This window comes from Natator depressus, chromosome 1, assembly GCF_965152275.1.
Source record: "Natator depressus isolate rNatDep1 chromosome 1, rNatDep2.hap1, whole genome shotgun sequence".
In the NCBI taxonomy this organism is placed as follows: domain Eukaryota; kingdom Metazoa; phylum Chordata; order Testudines; family Cheloniidae; genus Natator; species Natator depressus.
This window is the reverse complement of record NC_134234.1, coordinates 59,768,919-59,786,221: the sequence shown is the minus strand read 5'-3', so window position 1 is coordinate 59,786,221 and position 17,303 is coordinate 59,768,919. Positions and strand designations below refer to the sequence as shown.

Below are 17,303 nucleotides of genomic sequence, written 5' to 3'. Positions count from 1 at the left end.
GACAGGGCCTAGGGGGAGGCAACAGAATGGGGGCAGGGCCTCAGGGGAGTGGGTGGAGCTGGGATGGGGCACCTATCGGCAAAATAAAAAGTCAGCACCTATGATCACAGTGAGAAGAGTATAAAGTTGGAGCTTCTGAAAAATGCACTAGCTGTTGCTTTGACTGGTGATCACTGGACATCCTTGAGCAATCACAGCTATCTTGGAGCCACGGCACACCTGACTGCTTTAACAGTAATGCATTCTGAAGAGAGACATTATGCTGAAACATGTGTAGAGCATTTCTTTGATGTTGCGAAAGAATGGAATATTCAAGAAAAGGTAACAATGTTTAGTACTAACCGTGCAATCAAAACTGCGATTAATCTTGATTAATTTTTTTAATCATGATTAATTTGTTTTGAGATAATTGCTGAGTTAACTGCAATTAATTTACAGCCCTAATTTATACACTGCCATCCCAATTCCCTTGTGTCCTTTTCAGAGCAGAAGGAATGCCTTGATATCCCTGGTAACTCTTTCTGATCAATTACTATGCCATGAACACAGACAAAATAGGCTACAAATACCTTGTTGTACCTCCCCAATTAACCAGTTCTGGAGCTGATGCAAAGCCCATTGAAGTATGTATCAGTCTTTCCACTGACTTCGGTCTGGTGTGGATCAAGCCTTAAATCCTGGGGTAGCATAAAGAATGATGATTCATTCACACCAGTTTGTACAGCTATGAGAAAAGGCAGGAAAACATAAAACACAAACATGAAACACAAACTTTACTCCTAGCAGGATTTACTAATTCAGAAGAATTGGATTTTTCTCTTTTGATCAGTACTTATTACTGGATTGTTCTTATCTTCGCTAACTTTGGCTCCAGTAAATTACTGAGCCCTTAAGCTTTTCTGCCAAGGTCTGCTTTAGTATATTGTGCACCCTTGGTTCTCCAGGAGTTGAGGAGGATCTCCAGTTCAACAATCACCTTTCCTAAAGCTCCCTACAACCAGTCAGCAAACTTCAATCTCCTTCTATCAGAGGACAAACTCCCTGCAAGAAACTGATTTTCCTGCTCTCCACTGTAGAATACTTGAATTAGAAAGTAAACAGAATGCTCTTCAGGGAGTTGCTATAGTGACTAGTGATGCTTTAGTGTTGTCTGAGATTAAATAGAAGTGTGGAAAAAATTACAGTGAGAATTTGTATGCCTAGGTTTATCATCCTTGCATAACTCAAAAATAGCTGAACTGGTTTACCTCCAACTTTCCAAAAGAATCACAATTACCTTAGGGCTAAGGCCAAGTTTGGTATTTTCACCTGAGAAGAAATTAACTGTAGTGTTTGTGACTCAGGAACACTCGAATTAGAAAACACTTTATTTTACTCTTAAAGATGCAGCAAATAAGAAATAGGAAGAGATCATTAAAAATGGAAAGATGTGAAAGTGCAAATAACTGCTTTGGATAATGTCATTAACTTTAATGCCCGGATACTCTCTGCTGTCTATTTTCTTGTTAACAGGATTTCAGTGATATCCTAGCTCTTTTAATTTGTAGTAAAAAACCCCAAAACCCGCCAACCTCAAAGTTAGTTTTGGAAAATTACTGCAGGCCTCATAGTGGATAAGAGGAAGGTGTTTTGTTAACTTCAGTATCAATTCAGAAGTGTACCTAATTTGAATTTCTGTGATGGAACAAATCGTATTCTCTAAAAACAAAGTACTGGAAAAAGAATTCATTTGAACTGCTTCTAAGATCATATGTGAGGATGGAAAACAGAAGGAGGACTTGATTCAGGAAGGAGCTTGAGAATGAGCTACTCATTATAAGGAAATGGAGGTATCTTCTATTTAAAAAATCCACATACGGATCTGGAAAAAACAAGATATTCTTCAGAGATTGTGGTGGGAACAATGGAGATTAAGTTGTGAGAATATAGTATTAGGAAACTTTTGGTGGGAAACACTTAAGATCCTACTAAGCCTAACAGGCCTGGGGAGCAGATGCCTTTCAGCTCCATCAATTGTACTGTTACTCTGGATGTGCTTGAATATTGCGTCTATGTCATAATGGGGCTGACACATTTCCTTCTTGTTACATGCCTCAGTTTGAGCACCATGGTCCTGTCTCTGGCCATGCTGAAAATCAGTTTTGAGGAGGTAGAGGCTGAGGCAGCTTCTGGCACTGGGCCTCAGCATTGGATGCACTATAGTTATAAACCAACTGCGTGACTGGAGAAGATAAAGAGAAAAGAAACAGGACATCGGTAGAGTTATTATCTTTTAAACAGAGGTAAGCAGATATACCTACTACTACTGAAGAATACTATTCAACTTGATTTTAGATAGCTTTGCTCATGCAAACTGTACCCCCAAACTGCTTACAGGATTGTTTAATACAGAGCTAAACGAAAATGATAACTGAGATTAAGAGAAATTAAAAGGCCTCTGCTAGTGAGAAAAGATGGGTGTGGTTCACCACTTGACATTACTCTGGTTTTACACAGATGTAACTCCATAGAAATCAGGGTAAAACTGGAATGACACAGTGATAAATCAATCCCATGTAAAATGAGATTTGAAAAGAGATTGTCAATCAGTGAGACAGAGAGAGACAGAGAGAATAGCAGTGAATTTGCCTTGGAGGTTTAGTGTATATATAGTAGATTAATAGATTCTTAGATTCCAAGGCCAGAATGGACCATTGTGATAATCTAAGCTGCCCTCCTGTATAATGCAGGCCATGGAATTTCCCCAAAATAATTCCTAGAGCAGATCTTTTAGAAAAATATCCAATCTTGATTTAAAAATGATCAGTGATGGAGAATCCACCCTGAACTTTGGTAGCGTGTTTATGCTACACTATAGATAATTAACCATGAATCAGTGACCCCTATCTTTGCTCTCTGATATTGAGATCACTGCATTCTTATTAAACGATCAGTTAGAGAAAAAGCAGAGACTCAGCTCTTAGCTGAGTCACACAAGAGGTTAAGTAAGAAAATTGAGGAGTGTACAAAGTTAAGAAAATTAAAAAATGTATAGAAAAAACATGAATTAGTAAGAGATTCAGGCACTTATTAGGACAAAGAGGGTGCAGCCTCAGAAGTCAAAGAAACTCCAGTAATTTATGAGGTAATTGTGGATAGTCTTAGTGAAGGAGAAACGAATGGGGGTAACAAAGGAGATGGAGATTATGCAAAAGAAGCTACATTATTAGGATCTTTTGATTCCCAGACAGCCTCACGAGCAGTTGACTATGTTGCTTCAGTTAACAACGATGTAAAGTCTAGTAGAATTATGTCAGAATTAGGTAAAGTTTTTAAAGCCTACAAGAACACCTCTCCCTAAAAAGTGTTTTAATTCACTTTCCCCAGACATAAGTCAAAATGATGAAAGGTTGTGCTGGGAATTTTCTTGGCAATACCCAGACAAGACTTGTCCCACAGCTCAGGTTTGACCAGGGTAACATGCCTTGGGTTCTTTCTCAAAAATTAAGACAAGTTTGTATTGCTGCTGGAGGAGGTAATTATGCTGATCTCAGTTCCCACTGGAAGCAGCAGCATGGACCACTGAAAAGCTAAAAATTAGCATATTTTCTTTTTCTTGATCGCAAAGAGAACTCAGTGTGGTATGTGTGATTTTTTTGAAACTTTCTGGAAAAGGACACAGCCAGGGCCGACATTTCCAAACTTGGATGCTTAAAATTAGGGTCCTAAATCCACATGCAGGCACCTAATAGAAATGGGCCAGGTTTTCAGAGGTGACAAGCAGCCCTAGCTCCTACTGACTTTGGTGGCATTTGTGAGAGTAGAGCAGTTGTGAAAATGAGGCCATTTATATATCTGATGCCTAAATATGGAGTTAAGCACTAATTCTAGGCTCCTACTTTTGAAAATCTTGGCCAGGATTCTTTGTGAAATCTGTGTCAACACAGAGCTCCACTTGTGAAATGGAAGGTAAACTGATGCAGTGGAGGGGCCTTAAGCCAGACTGGGTGAGTCCTTGCTACAGATATAAAACCACTCATTATTGCCATAAACTTACACTGTGACTCTCAAACATACATTGAGAGATGTTCCCTGCTCCAAATGGCTTATAAAATAAGACAAAAAGTTCATCAGGAGGAGGTGCTGAGGTTTTGGAGAGCAGAAGAAGGTAGGGAGTATCCCTGGATGAAGTGGGTTTTACAGAGGAATTTGAAGGAATCAAGAGAGAGGCTGTTTGGCAGCACATGAGACAACCTGCTAGAAGATGCAAAGGAGAGAAGGAGAGTAGAAGAGAAGGACTGAGCAGATTGGGAAGAGTGCACAGATAAAAGAGTCATAGGAGAAAATGAGGACAGAGGTGTGGGGAGGTGAGACTATATATGGGTTTGAAGGTGAGGACAAAGCATTTATTATTATAGTTACTTATCTTTTGCCAAAAGTGTTCTTAGCACCTCAGAGGCGGACAAGGGCCCTGCACACAAGCTGAATAGACCGAATTGGATGCAGTACGTGACAGGAAGCCAGCTGATGGATACAAGGAGGGTTGCGAGAGGAAGGTGACATAAGCAGCAACATTTGGTCCAAGTGAAGGAGGAAAAGTGAGAGAAGGAGCAGATTGCCTCAACTTTCTGTGATTAAGTTGTGGTCAAGCAGTAGGAGTAGTAAGGAAACACGGGTTTTGGTTATGTGAAAAAGGAAGAAGCAATAGGACTGGTTAGCAAGAAACAAGCATTGGGGAAGGGGAAGCTAAAGAGTCAAATATAATCCCGAAAATGTAAGTCTGGGGGACAGGAAGACCAGGAGAGCGGCCAATGGATGCAAACAAAGGAACAGAATGAAGAGAGATCAGAAAGAAACATAAGGAATTCTTTTTTAGAATGACTATTTTTGAGATGGTGGCAGAACATGCAAGAGGATCATCTGTGAAAAACCAGAGGCCGGTGCTGTGGTTCAGGGCTGTTTTTTATTCTGTTTTTGGTCATTTTGTGTGTGCATGTTACACCATTCTGTGCTCTACATTTCATAAGTTTCTACATTTTTTGATCCAGTCTCACCTCCTGCATAATACAGGCCACAGAAGTTCACCCAGTAATTTCTGCACCAAGGACTGAATTTTCAAAGGTCCACAAAAATGCAGATAGGAGCTGTTGAAAATCCCACTAAGCAAGTTAGGTGCCTGACTCCCACTGATATCAGTACGAGTCAGACATCTAACCTGCTAAGGTACTTTTGAAAATTGGTCCTAAACCTATAACATTTGTAAACTCATTTGCTTGTGAATAGGCTGGGAATGAAATAGCATAAGGAGCTAGATTCCTGTCTTTTAGCCCCTTAACTATGCTCAGGATGAAGCTGTATTGTGCACAAAAAAGCTGGTAGATATAGTAGTATTAGTTTTGCCAGCGTCTGCAAAATTGTTTTCAGCCAACACAACCATTCCGACAGAGGCTGATCAACGAACAGACTTTGGGAACTAGATTTATCCGTTTATTTCTTGTCTAATTGAGTTCAGTTTTGTCTTTGAACTTCATAACTAATCCTGTTTTTGTATTCCATATTCCAGCAGTCCTGACTGAGCCTCTCCACAGACCCCTTTCTATCTACTCCTTGCTAAGGATAACAGTCTACTACAAAATTACTGAAGAAAATCTTTTCATACAGACTTCTCCACTTCATTTACTTTTGATCTGATGAATCACCAAATGCAACGGGCAGAACCAGATATGGATTACATTCCCCCTCGGGTCAAGCTAAGTGATGAGACATTTGTCTTTGTAGATGGCAAATGGGTGAGTGAGACCTATAATCAGCCACCTTTTGCTTCCCAACAGAAACATTACAACAAGAAGATGCAGAATGACTGGACTCTCTGGGAGGAGAACAAAGCACTCTGGGAAGAGATCAAGGCCCTCCGGATTGAAAACAAGGCCCTCCGGGAGGAGAACAAAACTCTCCAGTGCCTCCGGACACAGAATAAAGCCATCCAGGTTATTTATGATGAGACCCTCCAGCAGGTTCTCCAGAAGGAGAACAAGCCCTTCCCAATCTTCCGAGAAAGGAATATAGGCTTCCAGGTCAGCCAAGAGAACAAGGCCCTTCAGGTTGTTCGGGAAAATAATATGGCTTTACAGGTACTCCGGGAGGAGACCCAGGCTGTCCCAGTCTTCCAGAAGGAGACCAAAGCCACACCAATCGAGGAGGAGAGCAAGGATGATGTCCCTGCCATCCAGGAGGACAGCAAAGCCAACCCAATCCAAAATGAGATCAAGGCTGTCTCAGCCCTCCAGAAAATGAGTAATTCTGTCCAGGACATCTGGGAAGAAAGCAAAGCTGTCCCAGTTCAGGAGGAGAACAAGGCTGCCCCAGGTATCCAGGAGGAAAATGTGGCTCTCCAGGCTGTCAACAAACTAAATCAAACCCTCCAGGCCCTGCTAAAAGAGAACCAGACCCTTCTGGAAGAGAAAAAGGCAATCCAGGTTCTTCAGGAAGAGAACAAAGTCTTCTGGGAAGAGAACAATAAGTTGAAGCTGCAGCTAACTGTAGTGAAAGGCACAGTGTTGGAGATTATGGCCCGGATGGAAATACTGCAAAAGGAGCTCAATACCCTTTCTCCTGTGCAGTGTAATGAGATGAGGAAGCCAGACAGGTGCTGGTAAATGAATATCAGCAAGGAGAAATGTGCTGCTTGGCACTAAAGACCTGCTAGATCACATTTGATGGAAAAAGCTCTCTCCTTGTTTCTAATAAAGTCCTGGTGGAGACTCAGAAAAAAACAGATGGGGGAATATTGCTTTATTCTGAGACTTGCATGTTTTGCTTTATCTTTATTTTCTTGTTTCCTCCTCTGATAACATGCATATTGGTGTGTGTCATGAAGTTGCTGGGTCGGCCATATTTCCTAGCCTCACGTGAGCAAAAATGTCATCTGCTAGGGACTGATAGATTTTTACTCCTAGGGGATCATGGGATTACCAACCAAGTGATTTTTTAAAACTGTAACTCTAAGGATAATAAGGCCTAAACGTTCAAATGCGGCTTGTGATTCTGGGTGTCTAACATGAGATACCTTAAAGGGTCTTGTTTGTCAGAGGATGACTGCTCAACACTTTCTGAAAATCAGGGCCCTTCCAAGAATTTCTATATATTATAGATGATAATTTCCTAACTCAAGTGTTTCATCCAGCACAAGGGAATTCTATCTCAGACCTCGTCTTGATCGATGAAGAATGGATCACAGAACTAAAAATTAATGGTAACATAGGTACAAGTGATCGTGACTTGATCACATTTATAATGTTCTAACAGAATAAAGTTAAAACCAGTAATATATATATATATATATATATATAAAAATACACACAAACACACTGAGTGCTTTAAAGGGGCCATTTTCACAAAGCTGAAAACAATTATGAGCCAAATCAGCTGTGAGGAAAAAATTAATCAGGAAAATGTGAATTATAAATGAGAATTGTTTAACACTTTACTAGATACTCCAAAAGCCACAATCTCATAATCAAGGAAGTAGGTTGTACTGGTAAAAAAAAAAAAAAAGATCTGGTTTAGAGGGGAATTAAAGACAGCTATAAAAAATGAAGAAAAAAAAAAGAAATGGAAGTTGATAGTAATGAATATATATCAGAATCTAGGAATTATAAAATAATGATAAGGAAAGAAAAGGGACACTAGGAGAAATCAATGGCAAGCAGATTTACGGACAATCGAAGATTTAAGGACAATCAGAAGGCATTTTTAAAGTGTATTAGGAACAAAAAGAATCCCGACAATGATATTGGTTCATTACTTAATGGAAATGACAGAATTATCAATAATAATGCAGAAAAGGCACAAGTATTCAATAAATATTTCTGTTCTATTTTTAGGAAAAAACAGATGTTATAGTCTTAATATATGATGATGATAACACTCTTTTCTGTCCATTAGTATCTTGGGAGGATGTTAAACTGCAGCTACTAAAGTTAGACATTTTTAAATCAGCAGGTACAGATAATGGATAATTCTGTTCCTGAATGACTAACAGTGCTATATCCCAAGTATATCAGGATGTTATGATTCTTTAGAGGAAAAAGTTTTATAAGAATTGACATGGTAAATGAACCTTGTCTCTGATGCAATCTTCTGTGAGGAGCTAAAGGAGAAGGGTTGTCAAACTACCCTAACCGTTCAGGACAAGAAGTGAAGAAGATCTATATCAAAAGCTGATTGAGCTGTTCATTGTGTATAAGCTAGCCGTCACATTTAAGCAAATTATGCAACAACAATAACAATCAAAAACCTCACACATGTTTGTGGAAAAGTGAAGAAAAGGCTGGCAAATGCATAAAGTCAAAAAGTATTCAGAATTCAATTAAATGTTTGCAGAAAAGTTTCAGTCATTTTCCCTGTCTCTTCCCATATATAAATAAAGAGCCAAGAGAGATCTAGTTATTCAGAATACAATTGTCCTTCACACCTAATATTCTTTTCTTGTGAAAAGTGCCATGACAATTGTAATGACAAGGATGCCATTTCTACCTCTTATCATTAAGGCTAAGAGTTAGTCATGGGTATTTTTAGTAACAGTCGTGGACAAGTCACAAACAATAAACAAAAATGCATGGCCCTGTGACCTGCCCATGACTTATACTATATACCCCTGACTAAATCTTTGGTGTTCTGAGGGGCTTCGGGGGTGCAGCTGCTGCTCTGGAGGGGAAGCTCTGGTGCTGGGGGGGGAGGTGAGGAGAGGGCTCTGGGACACTCGCTGGTACTGAGGGGGGCCTCCAGGGTGCCCGCTGGTGCTCAGGATGGGGGCTTCAGGGTGCCCACTGGCGCTTGGGGTGGAGGCTCTGTGGCACCTGTTGGTGCTCGGGAGGGGGGAGGTGCGGGGGTGGCATGAGACTGCCACCATCGCTGCTGACAGGGGATGGTCCTGCCAGCCCAGGACCGTAGCAGCCGCAGCTTCTACTAGAGGGAGAGCAGCCCCGCCAGCCTGGGGTCACGGCAGCCACTGCTGTCAGGGGGCAGCCTGGGACTGCCATGCTGCTGCTGGTGGGAGCAGCCTGGAATTCCCACCACAGCTGGGGTGTAGTGTGTGGCCCAGGAACACCGCTGTTGTGGGAGAGGGGGGTACAGCTGGCCCCAGGGCCACCCGAGCTCTTGCAGCCCTGGGGTCAGTCACACCAGCCGGCTGCAGAAGTCCCCGAGGTCCCAGAAAATCACGGAATCCATGACCTCCGTGACAGACTCGCAGCCCTACTCATCGTCGCCCTACTCATCGTCACCCTCCTCTACAATCCCAGGTGGAAGTATTTGTTCTAACTTGGGGATACGAGTGCTACTCACTGAATCGCCAGCACCTGGGTTTTACTTGGGAGATCTAAGTACTTACACAGTCTAAATCAGCGTATCGTCTAAGATCTAATCAGATCACCGCATGAGATAGGCACTGACTAATTTTGCAACTGGAGCTGGTCAGAAAATGGATTTTTTTTTCCTTGCAGGAAGTTTTCATGAACATGCAAATAAATAAATAAATAAAATTTAAAAATAAACATAAAATCATAATTTGTCTACATTCTCCATGGAAAATGTCAATTTTTCAGCAGAAACTTTAAAACAAAAATATTTTGGCTAACCTCCCGCCCCAAACGTTTCAGTTCAGGAAATGCTGCCCCCGTGCCTGATAGGAGTTGTAGTTCAGCTGCCTCATGCCTCCCATTCTCTTCTACAGACCAGGGTCCCCGGTTGGTCTACATCTCCCATGGTGCACCAGAGTCTACCCCTCTTGAAGAAGAAAGATGGTGCAGCATGTGAGTTCCTGGCTATGGCACATCATGAGACATGTAGTCTAGCAAGGGCAGGGCTGTCCCTAGCTATTCTGGGGCCCCACACAGCCCCGCCATGGGGGGACGGGGTGTGTGGGGGCCCAGGCCTCTGCGGGTGGGGTGGGGGGCAGGGGCTGGCCCCAGGCCTCTGCGGGGGGGCGGGGCTGGCTTGAGGGATGGGGGGAACCACCCCCCCAGCACTCACTGCTGCTCTCCTCAGGGGAGTGGGAACGGGGCTCGGGAGGTGCAGGGGTGGAAAGAGCCTGGGCTGGGGCCGGGAAGGGGTGGGAAGAGGCAAGGTGGGGGCAGAGCAGGGGCGGGGGCCCTGCGGAAGAGCCGGAGCAGGGGCTGAAGCAGCATGCAGCTGCTCAGGGCACCAGGAAATTTGGTGCCCCAAATTTCCTGGTGCCCTAAGCAGCTGCGTACTTTGCATATGGATAAGGATGGCCCTGAGCCAGGGAGCCTGAGCCAGAGAGGAGAATGGGGATGTGAGACAACCAAATTACGGGCTCCCATGAGGCACTGCAGCAGAATATCTAAATCAAAGTGGTTTGGTTTTCAGTTTTTGGATGAAAACTCAAAAATTTCGGCAGCAAGTGGACACTTCACGAAAAACGACACTTTGTCGAAAACCCAGTTTTCTGCTGAAAAACAATTTAAACAGAAAATGTGCAAACAGGCTTACAATGGCCAAGGATATGGGATCTTCCCTACTGAAAATGGAGCTGCTAGAACACTCTCTTTGTTCTCTTCTCCTCTCACATATTCCTGCCTTTTTCCATTGCCTCTAGCCCCTGCTTAAAACACTTCCTCAAAGAGGTCTATAAACCCATTTCTTCCCATATAGCAACAGTATCATAAAATATTACTGAACTCGCAAAGGTGTATATTACCAACCAGAACATCATGTCTCTTCCTGCCCCAATATTTATTAACATCTCTCATCATATTGCATTGGGCTTTATCCTGCACATACTACTGAGTGCAGTGTTCATTAGCATGAGAAGTCCCATTGATTCCAAGGGAGACTACTACCCTATAGTTAACTGTACATCCAATTAAATGAGTACAGGGCTGGACTCTTAGGGTTTGCTCTAAAGCCCATTGGAGCCATTAGAAAGACTCCTGTTGACTTCACTGGGGTTTGGATCAGGGCCTCATCAGAACATCTTTGAGACAAGTACATTATCTTTTACTTGTCTGTAAAGGACCATTCATATTTATAGAACTATATAAATATTCACAATGGGCTAGATCCTGAAGTCCGTTGGGCTATTGGTTTGGGGCTACATTGTGGTGTATAAGATGTGACTCTCCGGGAGTAGCCTATGAGAGTCAGAGAGAGACCCACCTGAGTGTAGGGGGACACACATTGTGCTCACTCTATCCTATGTGCCTAGACATAAGGTCCAGATAGCCTCCTTAGGGCATTAAGGGAGCTTTTGCCACCTCTAGCTACCTTGCATGGGCAAGTAGTCCAAGTGACTAGCTAGCCCATAGTAAGTATACAGCATACTACAAATAAGCTTGCTGATTAATAAACTGTTTCTTTCAAAGAAGTAAACAAGTTACCAAATGTAAAGGGATGTGTAATGTGGGCCTGAGGGGGGAATCAGGGTACCTGGCTGCACATGGAGGGAGAGCCTAACTGAACAAGAAGCCCAGCTGGGCAGGAGTAGGCTGGATTATAAAACGAGGAAGTTTGCTGCAGAAAGGGGCTGCAGGGAGAGTGTCAGTAGTCACGCTTTGAGACCAGAGAGTAGGGGAGGAGAAAACCTAAGAGGGAGAATAAGCTCTGAGATTCTAGCCCTGGAAGAAGTGTCAACCCCAGAGGAGTTGTGGGGAAAGGAAGCCTGAAAGGGCTAGGTAGGAAGAAGCCCAAGGAAACAGCAGCAAGGGGTAGGACTGTGCAGACCTTGGCTGCTTGTTATAGGGTCCCTGGGCTAGAACCTAATGTAGAGGACAGTCCTGGGTTTCCCTACCAGCCACGGGGAAATAGCACAGGAGCATTGGAGATGTCTACCAAACAGCTGGTCTGGAGAGACTTTGTAAACCGTGAAGGGGAAAACTACAGAGTGAACTGACATTAGTGTTGAGTCACAAAGAGGGAACACCCTGAATTATGAAGAGAGAGAGAGAGAGGAGTCACACCTTGAGTAACTGATGGAAGAGGGTGCCAGACCTGGGTGAGAGCTGATCCCTAGAACAGCCACAAGGAGTGTGAACTCCTTCACCCCAAGTCTCCAGAAGATGTTTTGCTGGATGTTCAAATCCCACATCTCATTGCTCAAACTAGCATTTAGGTGTGTAAATGCCCATTTTATGTATCCAATTGCCAGTTTGAGTTATCCACATACAGAATTTGGGCATCCTAACAAAACCTCCATGTTTGAAAACTGGACCTAGTCTCACAACTGGTATGACTAGAAAACCTGGAAATGTCTCTCTCTCGCTCTCTCTCTCTCTCTCTGTCTTGGACTCCTGTGATGCAGAGCAATTTGGCAAAATCTTTCAGACCGAACACTGAAACCTTTAGATAATCTAACAAGACAGCACCAAGAAGGTTTCTGCAATGTAATTGAAGGTAGCGTCATTATAGAGAAAAGGAAAGGTCACAGTGAGAGTTACATCTTGCAGGGTGGCCTGAGAAACATCTTGTCACTACAGTTTATAAGTCTCTAAATGATTAAGCATCAAATTACTGAAAGGATGAATTATCTTTCACCTTGTATTTCGCTCAGATAACACCTGGCCAAATACCAGTAATAACTGTTTATTTCAAAGTACTAAGGATAGAGCATCAGCTTTTGCTTTTAGGACATCTAAATGTTGAGAGGAAAATTACCTCATGGTTGAATATACAGGATTTGGCTCTGCAGAATGCAGGTATACGGTATTACGTATATAATTGCAAGGTAAAAAGTGAGGGGAGGAACTGGGAAATCATCCTACTTTAATGAGAGCACTCAGAGCCACCAGGTTGCTCCTGCCTAGTGACAGTAGCATAGCTAAAGAGGGGAGCATGTAGCTAAATACCTCATTTGAATGCTGAGGATCATGTTTATGTCTATGTCTCCTCAGAGACACTCACTCTCTGCTTGCTCGTTCTCTCTCTCATTATTTATTTATTTAGTATTTATATTTTGGTGGCTCTGCGTATGAATAGTGTTTCTTAAAACTCTAGCAGGAAGCCAGGCCACAGATGGGGCTGGGGAAGGTTGAAGGCAGAAGCTCTAGAGTGAAGCAGAGACAGAGAAGTTTTAAAGTTAGTATTGTTTTTCCTATTTTAATAAAGTTCTTTCTTCAGTGTTAGAAAAAAAATTGACTCTTTCTGGAATTCTTTACCAGTTTCTCATGACATGTGTCTCACACTAGGGTGTCAGAAGCTGCGAAGAAGGGAAGTGCTAACCTCATTTTACAGATGGGGAATTGATTAGGCCAGGGCCCTCCCCACTAGATCGTCCTTCTCACTCTAGTAGATAACCTACCAGAACTTCAAACATTCAGTGTGCCTCAGACAGGCTGATGATTCTGATATCAGATACTCTAGTGCAAATTCAGAATAACCGTACTGTAGCTAATGACACCTTAGAGACTAATAAATTTATTAGAGCTTTATAAGCTTTCCTGGGCTACAGCCCACTTCATCGGATGCATAGAATGGAACATATATATATATATATATATATATATATATATATACACACATACAGATAAGTAGGAAGTTACCATACAAACTGTGAGAGGCTAATTAGTTAAGATGAGCTATTATCAGGAGGAGAAAAAAACTTTTTTAGTGATGATCAAGGTGGCCCATTTAGACAGTTGACAAGACGGTGTGAGGATACTTAACTTAAGGAAATAGATTCAATATGTGTAAGGACCCAGCCACTCCCAGTCTCTATTCAAACCCAAGTTAATGGTAACTAGTTTGCATATTAATTCAAGCTCAGCAGTTTCTCATTGGAGTCTGTTTTTGAAGCTTTTCTGTTGCAAAATTGCCACCCTTGAATCTTTTACTGAGTGGCTAGAGAGGTTGAAGTGTTCTCCTACTGGTTTTTAAATGTTATGATTCCTGATGTCAGATTTGTGTCCATTTATTCTTTTGCGTAGAGACTGTCCGGTTTGGCCAATGTACATGGCAGAGGGGCATTGCTGGCAGATGATGGCATATAGCACATTGGTAGATGTGCAGGTGATCTATCTATCTATATGTTCCATTCTATGCATCCGATGAAGTGGGCTGTAGCCCATGAAAGCTTATGCTCTAATAAATTTGTTAGTCTCTAAGGTGCCACAGGTACTCCTGTTCTTTTTGCGGATACAGACTAACACGGCTGCTACTCTGAAACCTGTAGCTAATGAAGTTACCACACATTTAGATCAGAATCTGATTCTAAATGTTTATAGAAGTTGCACATACTCATTCCCTCCCACCCCTCCATACCTGTGGGCTTATAGATATGCCTTGTTGAAACCCATTCCATATTCAGATCTATTGGTCTGATCCTGTTCCCATTGAAAGCAATCACAAAATTCACTCTGACTTCAATGGGGACAGGATTGGGCTGCATGTTTGTATGTGCCTAAATATCGTAACCAAATCTGTCAAAATAATTGCACACATATTCATGTTAGCTCTTTTAAAGCTTCTGTGCCTCTGGGTTAATAGGGGGTGGAGGTGTTGGTGTTGGGGCAAAGGTGTTATAATGAAAACACTCAGAACTATCCATTTTTAGAAAATTATAAATGACAGAAATGTTTTCAAAATGCAAATTGAACATCTCTTTCTTTTGATCCTTGGCTATGCCAGAGCTCTAACACACATCTTTGATCCTGTGGCAGTGTCTGGAGAAATTATGGGATTCTAATATGGAATAATAGATTCTCATCAAGACTTCTAGCTTTAGGAAATTGTTTAATCTCCATTCGCAGTGGCTGTTTCTTTGATGCAGCTGTGACTGAAGGGTCCCAAGTGTTGGGGAAAACAGCTCATCAGCTCAGAACAAAGCTGATTATGTAAATTACACATTAAGATTCAGCTTTGATTTAATTTTATTCTGTAAATAAATATCCCATTAACATCCATCTGTTAAAAGTCAGGTAAGACATTTTCAAAAACTACATTGTTGTGGCAGATGTGAATGTACCACAAATAGTGAAAGGGAGGTGGTATTAAATTGTCAAAGTACAAAGCGTGGAGCTAATTCTTAAAATAGCAAGAAGGCTATAACGTTTATTTGAACAAAAAGCTTTCTGATTGTTTAAGACAGGCAGTGACGCCATTTGTGGCCTTGCTGTTTGTATAGCACAAAATGCTTTCTCTGATTGCTGTCACAGATCAATAATTATAGGTCATGAATTCACTTAAAAATAAAAAAAAACTTCAGCTGATGAGGAGGTCAGGACTAAATTATCTGCAAGCTTTTTTTGTTTAATGGCATTTTATTTCAACAGCTTATTTCTGAATAGTAATCTTTTTCTGGTCTATTTGGCTTTCCGCTGCCAAAATTGTGAAGGATTACAGAGATCAGGAATAAAATGATGAAAACATGTCGTGTTTCTTAAACTACTCTTGAAGAAGAAAAAAGGTTCAAGAATTCATACCCAAAGCTATTCTTGTCTTAATTTTAAATAACAAAGGAGCTCTTGGGCACCACAAATGCACATTTGACAAAGGAGCTCATCTGGGCTAGACTGTATTTCATTTATGCTGATTTAGTGGAGTTACTTCTGAATTTACATCAATTGAGATCAGAAACAGGCTCTTGAAATTTACTTGACTGTCAAGAGGGAAGATCTAGTGGTACTATTTTAGTTCCCTATACAATGTAGAAGGGATATTACCAAGAGCTACATCCCTACATTGGGACATTCCTCTTAGCCCACAGTAAGGCCTTGTCTACACTACAGAGTTTTGTGGACAAAAGTTATGTCGACACTCAAAAAGCGCTGTAATAAAAATCGGTATTGCATGTTCACACTCGCTCTGTCGGCAGAGCGCATCCACGGTTGGGCCACTATCATTGACTGTGAGCAATGCACTGCGGGTACCTATCCCACAGTGCAGCTTGACACCTTCTGCCGCTAGGTGTTGTGGGAAGGTGGAGCGGATCGCAGCGCATCTTGGGACCAGGCTCAGTGACCCACGATGCATTGTTTTCCGTCCCAGCATTCCATGGGCTTCTGTTTTTCTTTCACAGCATTTTTCAATGGCCCTTGTTTGCTGTGCATGCCGGTATCTGAAGGGATGGATCCCACAGTGTTCTCCTATGCTCTGAGAACTATCATTAACACATCGCGAATGGCAGTGCAGTTAATCACAAAGTTCCTAAATGAACAAGACTCCCAGCTGCCTGACATGGTGTGTGATATGGATAGGAGCAACTTTAGATTGCTTTTGGCATTCACGGAACAGCTGCACACGGTGGACCGTCGCGTTTGGGCTCAGGAAACAAGCACTGAATGGTGGGATTGCATTGTCATGCAGGTCTGGGATGACTAGGAGTGGCTACAGAACTTTCAGATGCAGAAAGCCGCCTTCCTGGAACAGTGTGCGGAGCTCACCCCAGCACTCTGGCTCAAGGACACCGGAATGAGAGCTGCTCTATCAGTAGAGAAGTGCGTGGCAATTGCAGTGTGGAAGCTTGCGACTCCAGACTGCTACTGGTCAATTGCAAATCATTTTCGAGTTGGGAAATTGACCATTGGGGCTGCATTAGTACAAGTGTGGACGGCAATTAATCACATCCTGCGACGAAGGACCGTGACTGGGAAATGTGCGTGAAATAGTGGATGGTTTTGCAGAATTGGGTTTCCCGAACTGTGAAGGGGTGATGGATGGCACACATATTCCGATTTTGGCACCAGAACACCTTGCAACTGAGTACACCAATAGGAAGGGGTACTTCTCCATTTATGTTGCAGGCGTTTATGGATCACTGTTGGTGTTTCACTGACATCAACGTGGAGTGGTCCGGGAAGGTGCATGATGCATGTATCTTCAGGAACACCGGCCTGTATAGAAAGCTGCAAGCTGGGACTTTTTTTCCAGACCAGAAGATTACAGTGGGGGGGGATGTTGAAATGCCCATAGTGATCCTGGGAGACCCGGCATGACCCTTACAACCATGGTTCATGAAACCTTACACGGGACACCTGGACAGCAATAAGGAGCGGTTCAACATCCATGGAATGTGCCTTTGGCAGATCAAAGGGGCACTGGTGATGCCTTTATGGCAGGTTAGATCTCAATGAGGGTAATATGCCCATGGCCATAGCCGCGTGTTGTACGTTGCATAGTCTTTGTGAAGCTAAGGGTGAAAGGTTTGCTCAGGGGTGGAGTGCTGAGGCAGAGCACCTGGCTGCTGATTTTAAGCAGCCAGATACCAGGACTATCAGAGGAGCCCAGAGGGGAGGCAATTTGAATCAGGGAGGCTTTGAGGCAACACTTTGCAAATGAGAACCAGGAATGTGATTGGTGCTGCAATGTTATAT

General features: G+C 42.6%; 1 protein-coding gene across 1 annotated transcript; it reads left to right on the top strand.

Moving 5' to 3' along the window:
• Window positions 1–209: 209 nt before the first annotated feature.
• CBY2 (chibby family member 2) lies at window positions 210–6,635 on the top strand. Its single transcript, XM_074943795.1, has 3 exons — window positions 210–321; window positions 2,098–2,282; window positions 5,543–6,635. The coding sequence occupies exon 3, from the start codon at window positions 5,670–5,672 to the stop codon at window positions 6,633–6,635; it is 966 nt and encodes a 321-aa protein (XP_074799896.1). The 5' UTR covers window positions 210–321; window positions 2,098–2,282; window positions 5,543–5,669.
• The last annotated feature ends 10,668 nt before the right edge of the window (window positions 6,636–17,303 follow it).